The sequence below is a fragment of the Loxodonta africana genome, chromosome 17 (assembly GCF_030014295.1).
Source record: "Loxodonta africana isolate mLoxAfr1 chromosome 17, mLoxAfr1.hap2, whole genome shotgun sequence".
Lineage (NCBI taxonomy): Eukaryota > Metazoa > Chordata > Mammalia > Proboscidea > Elephantidae > Loxodonta > Loxodonta africana.
The window spans coordinates 29,698,427-29,720,150 of NC_087358.1; the positions used below are offsets into that span (position 1 = coordinate 29,698,427).

General features: G+C 35.9%; 1 protein-coding gene across 15 annotated transcripts in view; it reads left to right on the plus strand.

Annotated features, from left to right (window-relative positions):
• MYCBP2 (MYC binding protein 2) overlaps positions 1-21,724 on the plus strand; it is a 287,598-nt gene that overhangs the window by 171,776 nt on the left and 94,098 nt on the right. For all 15 annotated transcript variants that reach the window (XM_064270017.1, XM_064270009.1, XM_064270015.1 and 12 more), the window contains 5 exons: positions 1,472-1,644; positions 2,853-2,997; positions 7,725-7,940; positions 16,461-16,516; positions 19,820-19,935. In XM_064270017.1, coding sequence (XP_064126087.1) covers positions 1,472-1,644; positions 2,853-2,997; positions 7,725-7,940; positions 16,461-16,516; positions 19,820-19,935 — 706 coding nt within the window. The remainder of the gene's footprint in view (positions 1-1,471; positions 1,645-2,852; positions 2,998-7,724; positions 7,941-16,460; positions 16,517-19,819; positions 19,936-21,724) is intronic.

Here is a 21,724-nt window from a genome sequence, read left to right on the forward strand (position 1 = left end):
TCCACCAGCGACTCCTTGGAAACCATATGTGGCAGTTCTGCTTTGTCCTGTAGGGTCTCTGTCAGTTGGAATTGGCTTGAAGGCATCAGGTATTTATTGGGCAGTGTAGCATTCATTTTATATGTGTGCTATTTAATTTTTACAATAACCATGCAAAAGAGATATTATTTACAAACCAGTTTATACATTTTAGAGATTGAGAAATGATCTGTAACCTAAGATGACACAGCAAGTAACTTCTCCAAAGCCAGGATTTGAACCCAACTCTGTTTGAGCCTAAAGATAGTGATTTTTAAACTTAAGTGGTTGGTAAAATGCCGAAGGTAATGTTGTATAAAGCTGGTAGTACTAAAAATTTAATCTTTTTGTATGAAAAATACTTTGTTTTGAAATTAAGTATATATAAAGCTCCTAGATTTTCAGCATTTAAAACAGATATCTTTCAAAAAAAAATAAAGCTTGCTTGTCAGCCGAAAATTAGAATTTCAGTTTTATCTGCTTTTTCTTAAGTTTATTAAGGCTACACAGGCTAATGGAGCCCTGGTGGCACAGTGGTTAAGAGCTCAGCTGCTAACCAAAAGGTCGGCAGTTCAGATCCACCAACCATTCCTTGGAAACCCTATGGGGCAGTTCTACTCTGTCCAAGAGGGTTGCTATGAGTCAGAATCAACTCCTTGGCAGAGGGAGAACAGGAGACAGGCTAATGCAGTTAGCCTGCAGCCACAATAAGACTTTGAGTGCTTTTTGCCTAAGTCAAGACCTTGGTTCCATCCCACCCAAAAGAGCAGATACAGTTTACCTGTGGTAGCCCACAATATACCTGACCCATTGCCGTCCAGTCACTTCTGTCTCATAGCAGCCCTAGGACAGAGTAGAACTGCCCCATAGCATTTCCAAGGCTGTAATCTTTACTGAAGCATACTACCACGTCTTTCTGCACAGAGCTGCTGGCGGGTTCAAACCGCCAACCTTTTATTTAGCAGCTGAACGCTTAACCACTTTGCCACCAGGGCTTCTTTCAGCTGATAATGATTGAGACTAAAAAAGAGGAAGACTCCTGCAGCTACATATAGGAGGGAACTCTGGCCTTGACAAATGTGGACATAACACCTGGAGGGCCATAGTGAGAGGAGAATGCACCATTTCAGCTAGCAGACAGATCCAGAAAGAAACAGGACTCCGATGAGGCTCAGCCCACATGCTCTAATCCTTCTTGCAGTCTAACCAATCTGATATATCACTATTCTTGCGGGAGAAAGGAGCAAGGGAGCAGAAAGACACTGGAAGTATTGTTCCCATGTTTTTTCTTCCAGAAAGTTTTCTACTTTATGGGCTAAAGGAGGGAACACTGGGGAGAATAACCTTAGATAACCTGAGGAGGCTTATCTAAAATTGTTGCGCACGTTCAAAAAATTCATGTAGGTAAACTTTTATATTATAAAATATATAAATATTACTTTTCACCCAACAGGTGTGCAAAACACATTCTGGTATTCTTGGAAAGGGTTTAGCTCTTTCTCATTCACCAACTATATTAGAGGCACTTGAAGGAAACTTACCACTTCAAATCCAAAGCAATGAGCAGTCTTTTCTGGATGATTTTATTGCTTGTATTCCAGGATCAAGTGGTGGAAGGCTTGCAAGGTAATGTAATTTAAGTAGTGAAATATTTTAGGGGCTTGCCTCTGTCTTCATTTGTTAAGAGAAATGAAAGGGGAGTCATTAGGGTGTTAAAATGCTGCTTAAAATTGTTTTATATGTTTTGAATTCACTGATGTATAAAATGGTAACTAATATTTCAAATATTTTTAAATTGTATGATAAAAATATAGTTGCTAATTATTTTAACATTTTCTAGGTGAACCTTTTTAAAGATTATATGGGACACATGATATAATTGAAAAGTGTATTTGACAGTAATATTTAATATCTAAACTAAACTCCTAGGTTTATCACTATATTTTATTGTAACAAAATTTTTTTTTTCTGTTACAATTGCCAAATCTACAATTGATGCAAATATAAACTTGGAATTAAACTCAAATCATTTGAGTTTGCAGAGTTCTGATTTTTTTTTTTTTTTTTTTTTGCTATTTGCATAATTTTAAGATGAAAAGAAAAAATACGCTGGCTAATGTGATTTTACAATTAAAACAAAATGAAGACCCAACTTTTTTTCTGCTTTTAATTTTAAAAAGTAAAGACATTACGCTTTAGTTTTTAAAAATCAAAATGATGATTGGAGAGGAATAAAAAAATAAGAATAAGGCAACCTCACTGCTATGTTAAAGATTTATTATGGAATGCATTCAGAATGGGTTTCACAAATTATACAAAAATGGACAATTTTACATGGAAGGCAAAGTGTTGAAGAAGATAATTGAGAAATTGTATGAAGAGAGAGACAGTACACCTTGAACTTAGCTGCTCTTGAGCAAGCATAATGCCATTTCTGTCCCTAATTGTACAGATAAGCTGCTACTTCACAGGTTTTCAGGCTGGCAAATTAAAGCAGACCTAAGAAAGAATCATTGTGCTTGGAACTTCAAATTATGCACAACCTAGTTTTTGTTGTTGTTTTAAATGTACCATAGTTAAAATGTCAAGTTTTCTGATTTTAAAATTACTTATGTATTACACATAAACAAACATCGAAATCTTGTGTACTTTGGCATGTTTCTTAATGAATTTGTCATTAACAGTTTCCAAGGGAGATTCTATGGTGATTAGCACTGAATTTTTTAGGAAACGAAGGTTTTGTTTTAGCATTTGTGATACAAGTATTAACCATTTGACTTAATTGCATGTCCACTGAAGTGCTGATGAATGAATGCATTTTTTATTATTGGTAGGTGGCTTCAGCCAGATTCCTATGCGGATCCTCAGAAAACATCTTTGATCCTGAATAAGGATGATATTCGTTGCGGTTGGCCTACCACCATAACTGTCCAAACAAAAGACCAGTATGGGGATGTGGTACATGTTCCCAATATGAAGGTAACTGTACCTGAATTCAGTTAGGAGACATCTGTACCCTGACTAATAAAATTTTAGAAATGGCAAGTGCTTAGAGTTCATTTGCTTTACCCTTTATATATATATATATATATATATATATATATTTATAAAGGAAGGAGCTGAAAAATGGAATGTTTAAATGGCTTGTCAATATTAATTAGCTCCCATGCTTCCAAGCTCTATGTTTTGAAGGATTTTTATTTATTTGGATCTTTTTTAAAATTACTTTTATATTTTTTTACATTTTGTCAGATGGCTCAAAGGAAGATAAAGTGTGCATATAAAGAAAGCTAGGCACAGGAGTACAAGCCTTCAGCACACATAGTGATTGAATAAATGAATAAAAGGATACATTTTAAAATTTTAATATGAGTTTGAAAAAACTCAAGTACATTCTGCATTTGATATTATTGAAACCACATTTAAAAATAATATTGATACCTCTTAAATAAATTAGGAATACATGAATTTAGATGTAGAAGATTGAAGATAAGAAGTAGGCATGTGCAGAAGATGAATGTAGAGTTATTCAGATGACTCTCCCCTGAGATGTTAATTTATAATGATGTTTTAGAGCATATTATAATGCATATAATTAAATCCTATGTGGTATAATCTAATAATGTAAATATGTCTCTTAAAACTTTTCTTATGTTTCTGAAACAGTAGATATTGAATGAAAATCTGGATAGGCAGTCCCAACCATCCCTCTCACCCCATCCAAAAAAAAAAAAAAATTATAGTCCAAAGTGATTTGGTTGTTTAATGGTTAGTTGATGAAATCACAAAATCCCTTTTACTCACAGAGAAGCTAATTTTACCTCAGTATTACTTTCAGTAGAACCATTTTAACTGGTGTAGTGGTTAAGAACTTGGCCGCTAACCAAAAGGTTGGCAGTTCAAATCTACCAGCCACTCCTTGGAGACTCTATGGGGCAGTTCTACTCTGTCCTGTAGGGTTGCTATGAGTCAGAATCGACTTGACGGCAATGGGATTGGTTTTGCTTTATTATTTCAACTACTTCTTGTATTATTTGATTAATAGTGTGAAGAAGCACAATGTCAAAGTCACCTCTTATCTGACTCACAGTAAAAAGATAAGACACATACCGTTCACATAACAATAAATAGAATTGTATGAAAAAAGTATTTGAAAATGATACAAAATAAAAACCACTCTTTAGCAGTAGTTTTCAAATATTTGATCATGACCTACAGCAAGAGTTTGCATCATACATACATATGTGTTGGAATAGCACATACAGTTAACTACATTTTATATGCATATGTACACACACAGAAGACCTGGATGGCATGAAGGTTAAGCACTGAACTACTAACCAGATTGGCATTTCAAACCCACCCAGAGGCACCTTCGAAAACAGGCCTAGAGATTGCTTCTGAAAGGTCACAGCCTTGAAAACCCTATGGATCAGTTCTCTTCTGCACACATGAGGTCGCTATGAGTCAGAATTGACTTGACTACAAGTAACAACAACATATACACACACAGATACACACAATACACTGTACTGTAATATTTTCGATTTTATTATTTTAATGCAGATCATACCCCACCCAAATGATTTTTGCACCTATTACGAATTGCTCTATTTAAAAAAAAAAAAAAATTGTTGCTGTCGAATCGATTCCGACTCATAGCAACCCGATAGTGACCCTATAGGACAGAGTAGAACTGCCACATAGGGTTTCCAAGGAGTGCCTGGTGGATTTGAACTGCAGACCTTTTGGATTTGAACTGCAGACCTTTTGGTTAGCAGCTGTAGCTCTTAACCACTGCACCACCAGGGTTTCTATGAATTGCTCTATAGAATGCAAAAAAAAATCACAAATTATAAGAAAAAAAATTGAATAGAGAATAAGGTCATCCTGATAGTGATACAAAAAAGGACTCCACCTGAGGGGAGAATTTTGATAACGATACAATACATGTTAATATATTAGGGGGCTTGTGAATTCAGTGATAAATTTCTCACCTGAGTGTCTGTGAGTTGTTAAATCCATTGTTTAAGCCCACAAGATGAAGTTCCTTGCTCATGTGACTATGTTGTAATAACCATTTTCCAGGTTGACATACCATTTCATTTCTTTTTAATATTTATACTACTATTCTTATAGTATTTTTTAGTTGTATTTTCTTTCTTCTTAGTTTTCTCCTTTGTATCTTTTGCTGTCTCTTCATTTTGATATCTGGGTTGTTTATATCTTGCATTTCAGAGTTAGATCTTATGCTTTTACTTCTTCCCTCCCTCTCCCTCTTTGGTTTCCTTTTTTTTAAGCACATGATCTTATGCTCTATAATTTTTTTCTCCTATATACTTTGCTTCTCCTAATTTCTGTCTTCCTTTGCCTTAAAGGAAGGCATAAATTTGATATGCTCAAAATTCGCATCAAATTTATCTCTAGTTTACAAACTGTATCTAAGAAACTCCTGTAGATACTTAGAAAAGGTGATTTGTGAAATTTTGATGTTTATTTTATTAATATCACATTATCCACCAATTATCAGATAAGCCAAAAACAAAATAATTTCATCTGTTTTACTTTTAACCTGTTGGATGGCACATGCAGTTTTAGGAGCATTTTAGACTCATTGAAAACTGTTAAAGTATCTTCACATGTTAGTAACTAATTATTTGAAACATAAAAGCTGATTTGCAGCTAATATTTTAGTGACATCCAAAGTGCTTCTTAGAGCAGCAAGCGTTGTTGGTATATTTTTTACATACAAAAAGATTATTGTGAAGAAACTGTATTTACTGAGAAGAGAAAGTCACATAGAAAATAAAAGAATAACAGAAGAAAAGTTTTAAGAAGTACAGTTTATAAATAGAAAGCAACATGGATATTATTCTGTAATACCTTAGTACTCAGAGTGTAAAATTGTTTAATGATTTACTTTAAGGTTCATGGTACATAGTTACATGTACCTGTGATTTTTATTTGCTCAGGGTAAATATAGGTTGGAATAAGATTACATCAAGTTAGTATGTATAGATGAATGGCTAAACAAAAGTGGTATATTCATACAATGGAAAATTATTCAGCAATTAAAAGGGAAGAAGTTTGATGCAAACCACAACACAGATGAACCTTGAAAACATACGAAGTGAAATAATCGGATACAAAAGGACACATTACGTATGGTTCCACTTATGTAAAATATCTAGAATAGGCAAATTCACAGAGACAGAAAGTAGACTAAGGAGCACCATGAGTGGGGGAGGGGAGAATGGGGAGTTATTGCTTAACAGGTAGAGTTTCTGTTTGGGGTGATGAAAAAGTTTTGGAAATAGATAATATTGGTGATTGCACAACATTGTGAATGGCATCAATGCTACTGAATTGTATACTTAAAAATAGTTAAAATAACAAGTTTTATGTTATGCATATTTTACCGCAATAAAAGCATCATAAATAGTATGTATTAAAAGTGTCTATAAATAATATAATAAAGCAAATGTCTTAAAATTTGAAAGTGCAGTTTTCTTTTTCTGTTTTTTTCCACATTTAAAGTTTAAAGCTTTAAATGGCGACAGATATATATGAGTTAAAGAATTTTACTGTATGCCTTTAAACTGCTGTTTTTAAATGTAAGAATGGGTTTTTAATGTTTCCAAGGCATTATGTTGGTCCTAATATTGATCTCTCTTAACTGAAGATTTTAGTTATTTAATGCAGCATATTTGCTGTCTATACTTAACTTTGCATAAACAATAAGAGTTTCAAACTACTGATTCCGTAGAACGGCATTAATAAGAACAAAAGATATTCCACAGTTTCCAGGTGTCCCTGAATTACTTAAGTAATCTTATCACTTTTCAGTTATTCTACCCTTAGTACTTCTGTAAAGGTCCTATAGTTGAATTAATTACCTTTTCTTGCCAGCCACAAACGTTTTGTCTGGAAGGAAAAGAACAAACTTTTAGTGCCTAGGTTTGAATTTTTTTGCAAATGCATAAATAAGCAAATAAAACATTTTGTTAGAAAGTATTTCTGAAAAGTATTGTTTGTGAGGCAGTTTGTACTTTCAGTACTTTAACATGCCTCAGCAAATCTCTTCTTTGCATCTGTATAGTACAGATAAAAGATATCCCTTGTTTAATGGTTAAAGAAATTGAGTTGCAAAGTTTAATCAAATGGCTGATGTTCATGACAAGGCTGTTCACTGGAGAAAAGAAATGCCTTTAAAGCTTTAGGTATAAGATTTATTATGTGTTAACTTTTAAGACTTGTATACAATGGAGTACATTTTCTTCTGCTGAAGTATAACTGAGATTGAGATTACTGCTTAAAATATGCTGAAATTATGGGAAAATATTTATACTAGACTAGATTACATGATAAAATAACTCAGTGTTAGCCCCTGCAAGGATTCAATCTAGATTCATTCTATTCTTTTCTCCTCGGTATTAATGAGGGGGTTAACTTTTATTTTACATTTTGATATCCATGATTATTCTGAAAAAATGAAGCCTCTGTTTTACGTTGTTCAAGGTCCATATTTTAGAAGCATCTTGAGGTCATTCTGACACTATTAAATTAGTCTTGAGGGAATGCCTAAGATGGACCAATGTTAACATAAAATTTATATCATTGTAAGTCCATAGTTGTAAGCTGCTTCTTTGATTTGTCATGGACAATTGTGTGATAATGGTATTTGGTTTTTATCATACCGTGGTTAGGTGGAAGTGAAAGCTGTCCCTGTTTCTCAGAAAAAAACATCTTTACAACAAGAACAAGTCAAGAAACCTCAAAGGATCCCTGGCAGTCCTGCAGTGCCAGCTGCGTCTTCTAATACTGACATGACTTTTGGTGGACTGGCATCACCAAAGCTTGATGTTTCATATGAACCAATGATAGTGAAGGAGGCTCGATATATTGCCATAACAATGATGAAGGTAATTTATTATATTTATCAGAAGAAATTTACTTTCCACCATTCACTCATTAACAAATATTTCAGTGGTTCAAATGCAAACAGAAAACTACAAGTCTGTAGAGCTGTTGGTAGATGTAAAACTTGCAGCATGTTTTTTAGAATGGTATTATTTTCTTTCAGAGAGAATTTTCATTTGTTTCAGCAGGTGTTTAAAGGGGATTAACAACTGTAGATCAAGTTAATCCAATCAAAGATTGAGATGATTTAAAGATTGTTTCAGTCACTGCAAAACTACTTGTGTATTTACTATTTACCATTGCTCCTAGGACACAGCTCCTCAGGGTTCGCCTGGGCCTCCTTATATTTTGGGGTGACCTCAGCCCAAAAGCTGCCAACTTTTTGGCTTTTCAGCCTCCTCTTCCCAGAACAGCAGACATTCTTAAGGCAAAAGCCCTCTTAAATGTGGGGCTCATCTCTTTCGCTTTCCTGCTTCTTCAGGCTTTTTAGCTCTTCAATGCCATAAGATCAGTTTTTCAAATATTCTGTGCAACTTTTTAAATTATTCTCACAGGCAGTGATAATCTGGATTATACAGGTGGCCATTAATTGAAACAGAAGCTAGGAATTTTGGCATTATCCAAGGGCAGTGGTGAGCCTTTTAAAGATTTCAAGTAGAGGAATGATGTGTTTAGAGTTGTGTTTTATAAAGACCATGGTGGAGAATGCAGTTGGCCAGGTAATGAAGGGACATAATCGGGTTTCAAGGAAACCACTTAGGAGATTATTGACTTCACATGCTGATATGTACTGATCACTTGAACTAGTTAGTGAGATGGCACTCAGAATAGATTCAAGAGATATTTAGGGTATAGAATCAACAGCAGTTGGTGGTTGATGAGGAAGGTATAAAAAGAAAGAGGAAGGAAATAAAAGGTGAAATTCATGTTTTGAGCTTGATTAGTACGACTGATAATGTTGGGGAGGGACGGAGTTTGATTGAAGAAAATACTAGTTTCGGGTTTGGATGTGATAAGTTTTAGATATCTCTGAAATATCCATGTGAAGGTGTACAGAAGGAAGTTGTATGTACAGACCTGAAGTGCAGGATCATGGTCTGACCTCTAAAAAAGGATTTGAGAATCATCAACACATAGGTCACACGTGAAGTCATGGGACTGGATAGAATCTTCAATGGTGAATGAAGAATCATCAACACGTAGGTTACAAGTGAAGTCATGGGACTGGATAGTACCTTCCATGGTGAATGAAGAATCATCAACACGTGGGTTACGCATGAAGTCATGGGACTGGATAGTATCTTCCATGGTGAATGAAGAATCATCAACACTTAGGTTACACGTGAAGTCATGGGACTGGATAGTACCTTCCATGGTGAATGAAGAAAGAAGCTCCAGGACAGGGTCCTGAGTAACTGCAGTATCAGCGGTTCTCAAACTTCTGTGCACATCAGAGGCATCTGGAGCACCTGTTAGAGAAGGAAGGTTTTCTGACCCTGCTGCCAGACTTTTAAATTCAATAGGCCTGGAGAGAGGTTCAACAATTTGTATTTAAAACGAATGTGCAGAGTGATTTAAACTCAAAATCTATACTTTGAGAAATCTCAATTTGCAAGATATATGAGGGAAAAAAAAAATTGATAAGATTAGCCAAAGAGGTAAGACATAATCTGCATCACCAGCACTTAAATTTTTGCCAGACACTTTTCCCACCACTTAACATACAGTAACTCATGTTAATGACCTATAAATTACTTTTTTTATTCCCATTTTACATACAGAAATATGAAAGCATAGCGAGATGAAGTAACTGACCTAAAGCCACACAATTAATAAATGACAGAGAATCAGATTCCAGATTCGGTTTTCCTAACTACCTTATGGCATGTCTTGAAAGACAAGGAAAGAGCAATTTAGGAAGGGTTAACAATGTTATCAAGTCCCCGGGTATGCTTCACTACTAACCTAAAGGGTGGCAGTTCAAGTACACCCAGTGGTGCTGTGGAAGGAAGGTGGGGTGTTCTACTTCCCTAAGATTACAGCCAAGAAAACACTGTCACATGAGGTCGCCATGAGTCAGAATCAACTCCATGGCACCTGGTTTGGTTTGGTTAAAATTGTTATGCTGCAAAATGGAATTTTAAGTTTTGTGAAGGAGCTAGTCACAAGGAATTCATCAGTGACCTTGGCAAGAGCAGTTTTAGAGGCATAGTAGGTTGGTGAGGCATAGTAGGGAGGCTTATCTGTCAGTTGGTCATACTGTGGTAACTTGTATTCAAAGGAGCTTCCAGACTAAGAAAGACTAGGAAGAAGGACCTTGCATTCTACCTGTGAAAAAATTGGCCAGTGAAAACCTTATGAATAGCAGCAGAACATTGCCTGATATAGTGCCAGAAGATGAGTCCCTCAGGTAGAAAAGCACTCAAAATACAACTGGGGAAGAGCACCTCTTCAAAGCAGAGTTGTGGATGGAGTAAAGCTTTTTTGGGCCTTCATTTCCTGATGTGGCACAACTCAAAATGAGAAAAAACAGCTGCAAACATCTAATCAGAACATGGAATGTACGAACTATGAATCTAGAAAATCTGGAAATCGTCAAAAATGAAGTGGAACGCATAAAGATCAATATCTTAGGCATTAGTGAGCTCAGATGGACTAGTATTGGCCATTTTAAATCAGTCATATGCTCTACAGTGGTGGAAATCACGTTGCATTCACCATCCAAAAGAACATTTCAAGATCAGTCCTGAAGTACAATGTGGTCGTGTGATAGGATAATATCCATAGGCCTAAAAGGAAGACCAGTTAATAAGCCTGTTATTCAAATTTACATACCAATCACTAATGCCAAAGATGAAGAAATTGAAGATTTTTACCATCTTCTACAGTATGAAATTGATCAAACTTACAGTCATGATGATGCATTGATAAATACTCATGTTAGGAATGTGAAAGTCGGAAACAAAAAAGAAGGATCAGTAGTTGGAAAATATGACTTTGGTAATAGAAACGACAGTGGAGATCATATAATAAGTTGTAAAACTTATTCACATAAATACCTTTTTTAAACAACGTAAGTGGTGACTATACAAGTGTCTTTTGTCGATGGAATACACAGGAGTCAAATCGACTATATCTGTGAAAAGAGATGATAGAGAAGCTCAACATCACCCTTCAGAACAAGACCAGGGGCCAACGGTGGAGCAGACCACCAGTTGCTTATAGGCAAGTTCAAGCTGAAGCTGAAGAAAATTAAGGCCATGGGAGCCAAAGAATGACCTTGAGTATATCCCACCTGAATTTAGAGACCATCTCAAGAATAGATTTGACATATTAAACACTAGTGACTGAAGACCAGAGGGGTTGTGGGACGGCATCAAGGACATTATACATGAAGAAAGCAAAAGGTCATTAAAAAGACAGGAAAGAAAGAAAAGACCAAAATGGATATCAGAAGACACTCTGAAACCTGCTCTTGAACGTAGAGTAGCTAAAGCAAATGGAAGAAATGATGAAGTAAAAAAGCTGAACAGAAGATTTCAAAGAGCCAGTCAAGAAGACAAAGAAAAGTATTATAATGAAATGGGCAAAGACCTCGTATTAGAAAACCAGAAGGGAAGAACACACTCGGCATTTCTGAAGCTGAAAGAACTAACGAAAAAATTTAGGCCTTAAATTGCTATATTGAAGGATTCTACAGGCAAAATACTGAACAATGCAGGAGGCATAAAAAGAAAATGGAGGAGGAATACACAGTCACTGTACCAAAAAGAATTGATTGACGTTCAACCATTTCAGGAGGCAGCATATCATCTGAAACTAATGAAACTGAAGGAAGAAATCCAAGCTGCACTGAAAGCATTGGTGAAAAACAAGGCTTCAGGAACTGATGGAAAATCAATCGAGATGTTTTTACAAACGGATGCAACGTGGGAAGCGCTTACTTGTCTATGCCAAGAACTTTGAAAGATAGCTACCTGGGCAACTGACTGGAAGAGATCCATATTTGTGCCTATTCCAAAGAAAGGAGATCCAACAGAATGTAGAAATTATCAAAAAATCTCATTAATATAAGTAAAAGTATGCTGAAGATCATTCAAAAGCAGTTGCTGCAGCACATTGACAGGGAACTGCCAGAAATTCAAGCCGGATTCAGAAGAGGATGAGAAATGAGGAATATCATCCCTGATGTCGGATGGATCCTGGCTGAAAGCAGAGAATACCAGAAAGATGTTTCCCTGTGTTTTATTGACTATGCAAAGGCATTCAACTCTGGGGATCATAATGAATTATGGATAACATTGCGAAGAATAGGATTTCCAGAACACTTAATTGTGCTCATGAGGAACCTGTACATACACCAAGAGGCAGTCCTTTGAGCAGAACAAGGGGATACTACATGGTTTAAAGTTAGGAAAAGTGTGTGTCCGGGTTGTATTTTCTCACCATATTTACTCAATCTGTGTGCTGAGCAAATAATCCCAGAAGATGGACTTTACGAAGAACTCGGCATCAGGATTGGAGAAAGACCCATTAACAGCCTGCAGACAACCTTGCTTGCTGAGGGGTCTTGGAGCATTTACTGATGAAGATCAGACTACAGCCTACAGTATGGATCGTACCTTAACATAAAAAAGCAAAAAACCCATTGCTGTCAAGTAGATTCTGACTCATAGCAACCCTGTAGGATAGAATAGAACTGCGCCATAGGGTTTCCAAGGAACACTTGGTGGATTTGAACTGCTGACCTTTTGGTTAGCAGCTGATCTCTTAAGCATAAAGAAAACAAAAATCCTCATTATTGAACCAACAAGCAACATCATGATAAACAGAGAAAATATTGAAGTTGTCAGGGATTTCATTTTACTTGGATGCACAATCAACGCCCGCGGAAGCAGCACTCAGGATATCAAACTATGTATTGCAATGGGCACGTCTGCTGCAAAGGACCTCTTAAAGTGTTAAAAAGCAAAGATACCACTTTGAGGACTAAGGTGCACCTGATTCAAGCCATCCTATATTCAATTGCTTCCTGCGCACGCAAAAGCTGGACAATGAATAAGGAAGACCGAAGAATTGATGCTTTAGAATTATGGTGTTGGTGAAGAATATTGCCAGAAAAACGAACAACCCTGTCCTAGAAGTGAGGATGGCAACACTTAATATCGTGTACTTTGGACATGTTATCAGGAGGGATCGGTCCCTGGAGAAGGACATCATGCTTGATAAAGTAGAGGGTCAGCGAAAAACAGGAAGACCCTCAGCAAGATGGATACACACAGACTGCAACAACAGGCTCAAACACAGCAACAATTGGGAGGATGACACAGGACGGGGCAGTGTTTCGTTCTTTTGTACGTAGTGTCGCTGTGAGTCCAAACCAGACTGATGTCACCTGGCATGAGTAGGTTGATGAATAAATAGATGAAGGGAAAGTGAGAATAGCTGAAGACAAAGTGAGTATAGATAAGGCTTTGAAGATGTTTGGCTCTAAAAGACACAGGAATTGGAATCCAGTGAAGGCCTTGAAGTTTGGGATTTAATATAGAGAGACATGTTTGAATGCTGATGAAGAGACAATTGAGAGAAAGAAAACAATGAAGTTTTCCTGAGAGAGGTAAAAATAGTATCTATGGCATAGTGGTTAAGTGCTACGGCTGCTAACCAAAGGTTTGGCAGTTCAAATCCACCAGGGGCTCCTTGGAAACTCTACGGTGCAGTTCTACTCTGCCCTATAGGGTCGCTATGAGTCGTAATTGACTCAACGGCAGTGCGTTTGGTTCTTGGTTTTAGAGCTCCAGTGCAGGGATTGGCCCTAAATAGGAAGAGGGCTACCTCTTTAAAAAAGAAAATCCTTAATACAGATGATAGTAAATTTTTATGTTGTGCAGTCAAAACAATTATTTAAAATAGGAGGAGTATCTGCTTTAGGTTGGAGATATGTGGGAGGTGAATCACAGGATCAAGATTTTGAAACAGAGAAGAAAAAATGCAGTAGTCTTTATAGAGAACGAAAGAGACATTAGACATTCTTGAAGAATCAGTTGGAATTGGAGATCGTATGTTACAGTGCACTATGAGTCATATGAGCATGAATAAAATAATCCTTGAATTGATCAAGCAGAGTTTGGCCAGATAATTCAGCAACAGAACAGCGGGATGATGGAGTTGAGTATATGGTGGTTTAAGAGACGTCACCGGTACCTAAATCGGTTCACAAAGCAAGAGAAAATGGAAGAGGTTTTCAGAGACAAAGTTGCGGGGGGCGGGCAGTGGTAAAGGGGACTAAAAGTCTGAGAATAGGTGTAGAGGGAGTTATTGAGGTGGAAAACAGTTGTTTTTGTTTTGTTCTGGGGTTTTCATTGTTTTTTAATTTCAGAGATAGAACAATTCTGAGTAAAGTCATAAGTCTGTGACCTCTGGTGTGAGTGACTGAAATAAAGTTATATCAAGGCTATTGAAATTGAAGAAATCAAGAAACTGAAAATCTAGAATTTTGAAGGAGTTGTCCACTGGCTATTGAAGAATTTGAAGCTAAACATTCTCATTATTTTCAGCTTTAATTTAAGGGATTTATTTTCTGGTGTCCTTACCTTCCTAATCATTCTTTAGTTTCATATGAACATGCTTCAGGTTGTATAATTTCTTTTGAAAATACAGTTACCAGAACTGAATGTAGCATTTCAAGAATGTGGTGAGTGGCACAGGGGTAGAGCGGTTATAGGTTAAAGTATTCCCAAACTGTCTTGTTGAGATACTACTCCACGTTCCAGGAAAGGAGATTTTCTTGTATCAGTCATTCACAGAAACTATATGCCTGTCCAGTAGTGAGACAAATATTGTAGAGGATGAAAAGTGAGATATAGTCTATTGTTGCATAATTAAATGTAATAATATGTATTTGAGGGAAAGTGGTAGAATGGAAAATGACAAAATCCAGGAGCAAGGAAACCTGAATTTTCCTACCAGTAACACCTTTGTAACCTTGGTAAAGGCTTAGTCTTAAATTGCATTTTTCATATTGGTTCCTTTTGATAGGTGAAGGCATATGTTTCTAAGAAAATAAAAAGAGTGGTGAGGAAGGAGGGAGCTTGTGAGTAGGTATGGATGTGTAAGAACAATAGAAGTTAGCAGTGGATGAGCAGTTGGAGAACTCAACCTGACCATTTAGAGATAATGATTAATTTGGTCATGTTGAAGGCATACAAAATACTTAGGATAATATGACAAGCTTGTGTACTTGCAGCTCATTTTTGTCTTAACATTTCATCATAATTGTTCAGATGTTTTTGTAATTTTTATTAAGAGACAGACTGTTACCATTACAGTTGAAGCCCTCTATAAACCCTTTCCTGGACCCATTCCTACCCCTTCTTTAGGGGTAACAGCTATCCTAAATATAATGGTTATTATGCCCATATATATTTTTATACTTTCACTGATACAAATATATCTATAAGCAGTATATTTAGAATTGTTTTGTATGCTTTAAAAGTTTACAGAAACAGAATCATGCTGTACATATCATTTTGCCTGTTTTCTGCTCAGCATTGTTTTTGAGGTTTAGCCCTGTAGCTCTAATTCATTCATTTTACATGCTTTAAATTATCCCATTGTATTACTGTTCCATAATTTATTCATCCATTCTCTTATTTAAATTGTTGCTATTGTGGGTTTTGCTGTTATAATCTGTACTACAGTACCCATAACCATTGCCATTGTCATCGAGTTGATTCTGATAGCAACCTCATAGGACAGAGTAAAAACGCACCATAGGGTTTCCAAGGGGTGGCTGGTAGATTCAAACTGCGCATCTCTTGGTTTGCAGCCCAGCTCTTAACATCCTTATATATGTTTCCTTTTGTGCATGAGCGAAAGTTTGTCTATGGTGTGGAATTGCGGGATCATACGGCATGTACATTTTCAATAAATATTCCCAGAACTTAGACTCAACCAGCAATATATGAAAGAGCCAGTACTTGGTTCTTACAATACAGTTTGATGACTGGGATATGATTATTTTGTTGTTGTTTTAATTGGAATGTTTTTGATTCCTAGTTTAGTTGAGTAGCTTTTCCAATGTTTATTAATCATCCAGGTTTCTTCATGAATGATCTTTACTCACTCTTCTTTTGAGTTATTTCTCTTTTTTATTCACTTGTTCTTTATATATTATGAATGCTGGTCCCATTTCGGTTACATGAATTACAAATTCCCTCCCCCCAGGTAGAGGTTGATCTTTTCATTTTCTTTGTAGTAGCTTTGTTTTGGACAAATTTTAAATTTGAATGTACTCAAAAGATATTCTCTGTTCTTCTCTTATAAATTTTTTAAAGTTTTGTTTTGTCTTTAACACACTTAGAATTTGTTTTTGTAAGTGTTGTGATGTACATAATTGAGTTTTTTTCTTTTTTTCCTATTTGGATAACCAATTGTCTCAGTACCATTTTTTGAAAATTCTATCATTACATCAACCAATAATGTTTCTAATAATTTTTACAATTCTTATTGGTCTCTTTAAGGTTTATGAAAATTATTCATTTGAAGAACTGCGTTTTGCATCACCAACTCCTAAGAGGTAAGGATCATTTTCTCAAAGCATAGCCAAAACATGTGTTGTCAACTGCTCACAGCTAAAATCTTACTGCATTCCAACTTTACTGTCTGTAGATATATATGTTAAAAAAAAAAAAAAAAATTACGGAATTAAAAAAAATTTTTTTCCTGTAGAGATTTCCTACGTATTTAATAATGTATATAGATCTGCAGGTAGAATGTATTTATATTCAGCTGAAATATTGTCAGTTCTTTCACAACCACCTACGTACATGATACTTAGGTGGTAGAGAAAGAATAATTAGTATCTAAAAATGTATAAAGTGGTTTAGAATTGGTTGATTTGCTTGAGTTTGTTTTTTTGTTTGTTTTTCCTTTTGCTTGGTTTTCTGTCATTTTTGGTATTTTTGCCATTATTCCTTTTTCCTTCTTCCAAATGAGTTATAGAGAGATTTCAGTGTGTGTTGTACTTATATTCTGTTGTGTTCTCTCAGTTTTTCAGCCCCTAATTCCATTAATTCCAGATTTAAGCAGATTTTTTCACTTGATCTTTTTTTTTTTTTTTTTTGCTTATTAGGAGAAGTAATTTTTAAAATAGATGCATGGATGAAATGATTAGATGGATTATACTATTGCAGAGACCACCTTCATAGAAATTTTAGAAAAAGTTTTTTTTATTTAATCTGAAAAGTATAATTACTTACAGATTTCATTATATCAGGTGACTTATTAGAAATTAACTGATTACTTTGAGTTTTTCTTATCCAAATGGAATTTTGATGCTCAGTCTAGAAGGTTTTCTGTCAAATTATCTAGGTTTTAAGGGTATATATTTGTCTAGTAATAGGAAAGAGCATCTTGTCCCTGGTTTAATCATAGTTCTAAAATTTCCTCAATAGAAGCATATGACTTTGTAAATAAGTGTGATTTATAACACGTTAAACAAGAACAAATTGACCATTTGCCAGTAGATACAATTTTATATACAGTGAACATTTTATATATAATTAAAATTATCTTATGTATAAGTAAATTCATTTATTCATTCAGCAAATACTGTTAAGCACCACTATTACAGGCTCTGGGGTACAATTATGAACAAGATAGACAAGGTGCTCATTCTCATGGAATTTACATTCCTGTGGAGAAATAAACTTTAAATAAGTAAACAAAGTAGTGGTAATAAATAGAGTTTTTTGAAATAAAGTGATGGAAAAGGGTCAGGCTACCAAAGTATTAGATGACAGGAAAGGCCTGTTGGAGGAGGTGTTATTTGAGTGGAGAGCTAGGTGGTAGTTGGCCATTTAAAGACCTGGAGAAATTTCATTCTCGGCAGAGAAAATGTGTGGTGGGTGGAGCTTAGTGTCTTTGACAAGCAGAAAGATAGTGAGCAAGAGGGAAAATGGTCAAAGATGAGGTCAGAGAGTTAGACAAGGGCCATGTCATATGGCCCAGTCAACAGACCACTAATATACTGGTAAGCTATGCTAAGGAGTTTGGATTTATTTCTAAGCGAATTTATTTGAAGGGTTTTAAGCAAAGGAGTGACATGTCTGATTTACAGTTTTTAAAAGATCAACTGGCTTGTCTGGAGAATGATTGTAGGAGAGCAAGAGTAAGAACAGATGAGTTAGGAAGCTATTACACTATTCTCAAGACTGTTAGGTGGCTTGGACTGAGGATGGAAGGAGGTTAGCAATGGAAATGAAGACATGGGGATAGATGTGGGATATACTTAGAAGGTAGAACCATCAGGCCTTGCTGCTAAAATGGAAATAGGAGGTGAAGGAACGAGAAGAATCAAGAGTATTATACACCGACTCCTCACTTATCAACATGGTTAGTTTCCAAAGACCAGGGCGTTACACGAAAATGGAGGATAACCACATCAGATTAGAAAATGGAGGATGACTACATCATTACATAACTGCCAAGCCACTGAGAATCATGGCCCAGCCAAGTTGACACATAATCTTAACCATCAGAGCCAGCGTTACTCTCGCCTTACACCTCAGCATTCATTAACTGCCAGACATACGTTGCTAATATGCAGAATAGTTGGATAGTAGATTTTTCACCGTTGTCATAAATGTGACATGTTGGATAATGAGATAGTAAGTAAGGAGCAACTGTATTGTCAGTGGTTTCTTTTGCACGACAGTGGTTGGAGTTGTTTGACCCAAAAGCCTAAACTAGCCTTACTGACAGCTGATAGAGATCACCTTGACTTTTACAAGGATCAAAAGGCTGAGAACAAATAGATGGTTTTAGTTCTGTTTTGTTTTCTACAAGGATAAGGTTGCTGGGAAGTAACCCTTCTTTGGATATATTAAAATTGAGATGCCAAGGTGCCTTTTAGTTATCTAAGTGGAGATAGCAAATAAGCAACTAGAAATATCAGTTTGAAACTCAGCAGAAAAATAAACTTGGGAATCATATGGATAGTATTTAAAACTGGGACATGGGTGAATGATTAGCTAGAAAAAAAATGGTATGGGAAGATCTAGACCCAAATTCTGGGGCATTCCTTAGTTAAAGTGGTGGGAAGAGGTAGAACGAAGAAATGACTGAGGACAGTGAAGTAAGAGAAAAACCAGAAGCAAAAAGATGGTAGTATTTCAAGAAAGTAGGAGTTGTGAGCTATCAAATGCATCAGCAGTTGCAGTGAAGTGGGTAAAAAAGCTACTGTGGTAAGTTGTAGAAGATAATTGGAAGTGAGAAAAGAGAGAGGGTGATTGTAGACAAGTCTTTAGGTAGATTTTGATATAAACGGTAAAAGAGATATCTTATTGGAGAGGGCTACAATATCAGGGGGAGGTGTTTATTAAGGTGGGAGATTCTAAAGCTTGTTTGTATGCTAGTAGAAATGACCCAATAAAGTGAGAGAAATTGATGCATGAGAGAGAGCAAAGTCTTGTTGCGTGGTAGTTTCGGAGGGAATGAGATCCACAGCGCAAGTGGAGTGGCTGGCTTCCATTGTAACAGGAGAGAAGGCAGGGAAAGTAGGGTTATAAATGTGGTTGAGACTTTGAGGTTGTTAATATCTGACTGGTTCTGTTTTATCACTGAAGAAAGAGGTAAGGTCATGATCAGCTTAGAGTGAGCGAGCGGGGGTAATAGAGGTATGAGGGTGTGAGGTGAAGAAGAAAAAATGAAATTGAATCATTTTAGAGAGTAGAGAAACATACAGGACAGTAAGATTCCTAGGCAGTGTGATAATACAAACAGAAATTAAGAGAAATTAAGAAATTAAAATATCTTAATGATGGTGTCAACTGTTTAACCGAAAGTAAAATTTCCAGTATCTGTCTTAATATCTTTTCAGACCGAGTGAGAATATGCTGATTCGTGTCAATAATGATGGCACTTATTGTGCAAACTGGACTCCAGGAGCTATTGGACTCTACACTATTCATGTTACCATTGATGGCATTGAAATAGGTATTTTTTTTTTTTAAGTTGTGAGTTACTTTGTGCAAAGAACTACAGTCAAAATTAACTTTCTCTTCTAGTTTTGCCACGTAACTGCTGTCATAGACATGTTTCGTAGCCTATTTGAACTCTGTTTCCTCTTTTATAAAGAGTGTTAGTGCATTACTAAGGTCTTAAAATTTAATAATTATTGTGATGTCAGTGGCATGACTCCTTTTCTCAATTCCCTAAGGAATCTCCTCTGTGCTGCTGTATTACTCTGGATACTCAGTCACCCCTCATGACGTATCTATCTTCCTCTCCTGGCTATGAGCAGAGACCATCTCATTTCTCTCTGAATTTTCAGTCTAGCTTAGTGCTTGTCACATACTAGCTGATCAATAAATACTACTGAATTAGTGAATTTTCATTACCCACTACTAACATTTAAAAAGCATATTGCTTTTACTTTAGGCATTAATCTTTTTCTTTCTTTATTTCTAAATTCTATAACTAGACGACAATAGAAAGAAAACTCTACGTAATTGTGTATCAAATGTGTTTTTTTTATAATACAAACCTTCCAGATGCTCCCCAAGAAAAAATGTTCCTACGATCAGATAGAAAACCTACTGTGTTGTACCCCTGCCTTAGGTAGTCATGCAGTGTATATTAGAATATTAGGTACTCTGAAAAGTCCAGAAATTAAGAATCTTGGCTAACTTTGTTTAATCCTTATGATGGAACCCCTTGGGTATTGGGGAGAAGGAGACTAGGCAGAGATAGAAATAATACTGATAAACATTCCACCAAAACACCCTTTGGGTACTATGCGTTAGTAGTATGTTTTTGCAGTAAAGGTTAAAAAAAAAGTGTTTTTATGTAACCATATCGAATATACATTAACATTAACATTACTGTATAGAAATTAAATGATGCAAAAAGCATGGAACAAAGAAGATGTAAAGAATACACAGAGTAACTATACCAAAACGAATTGGTTTATGTTCAACCATTTCAGGAGGCAGCATATGATCAACAACTGCTAGTACTAAAGGAAGAAGTTCAAGCTGCACTGTAGGTACAGGTGAAAAACAAGGCTCCAGGAATTGATGGAATACCAATTCAGATGTTCCAACAAATGGATGCAACACTGAAAGAGCTACCTGGCCAACCAGCCAAAAGAGATCCATAATTGTGCCCATTCCAAAGAAAGACAGTCAATTGGAATGCAGAAATTATCAATGTTATTAATAGCACATGTTAGCAAAGTTTTGCTGAAGATAATTAAAAAATAACTGCAACTATACATAGACAGGGAACTGCTAGAAGTTTCAGCATATTCAGAAGGTCACATGGAACGATGAGTGACATCATTGCTGATGTCAGATAGATCTTGGCCAAAAGCAGAGTATACCAGAAAGATGTTTGCTTGTGTTGTTAACTATGTGAAGGCATTTGACTATGTAGATCATAACAAATTATAGATAACCTAATGAAGAATGTGAATTCCAGAACACTTAATTGTCCTCATGTGGAATCTGTATATGGATCAAGAGGCAGTCATTCAAACAGAACAAGGGATATTGCCTGGCTCAAAATTGGAAAAGGTGTGTGGCAGGGTTTTATTCTTTCTCCATACTTATTCATGCTGTATGCTAGATAAATAGTTTGTGAAGCTGGACTGTGTGAAGGGGACAGTGTCAGGTTTGGAGGAAGACTCATTAACAACCTGCGATATACAGATGGCACAACCTTGCTTGCTGAAGATGACGATGACATGAACCACTTACTGGTGAAGGTAAAAGACTACATGCAT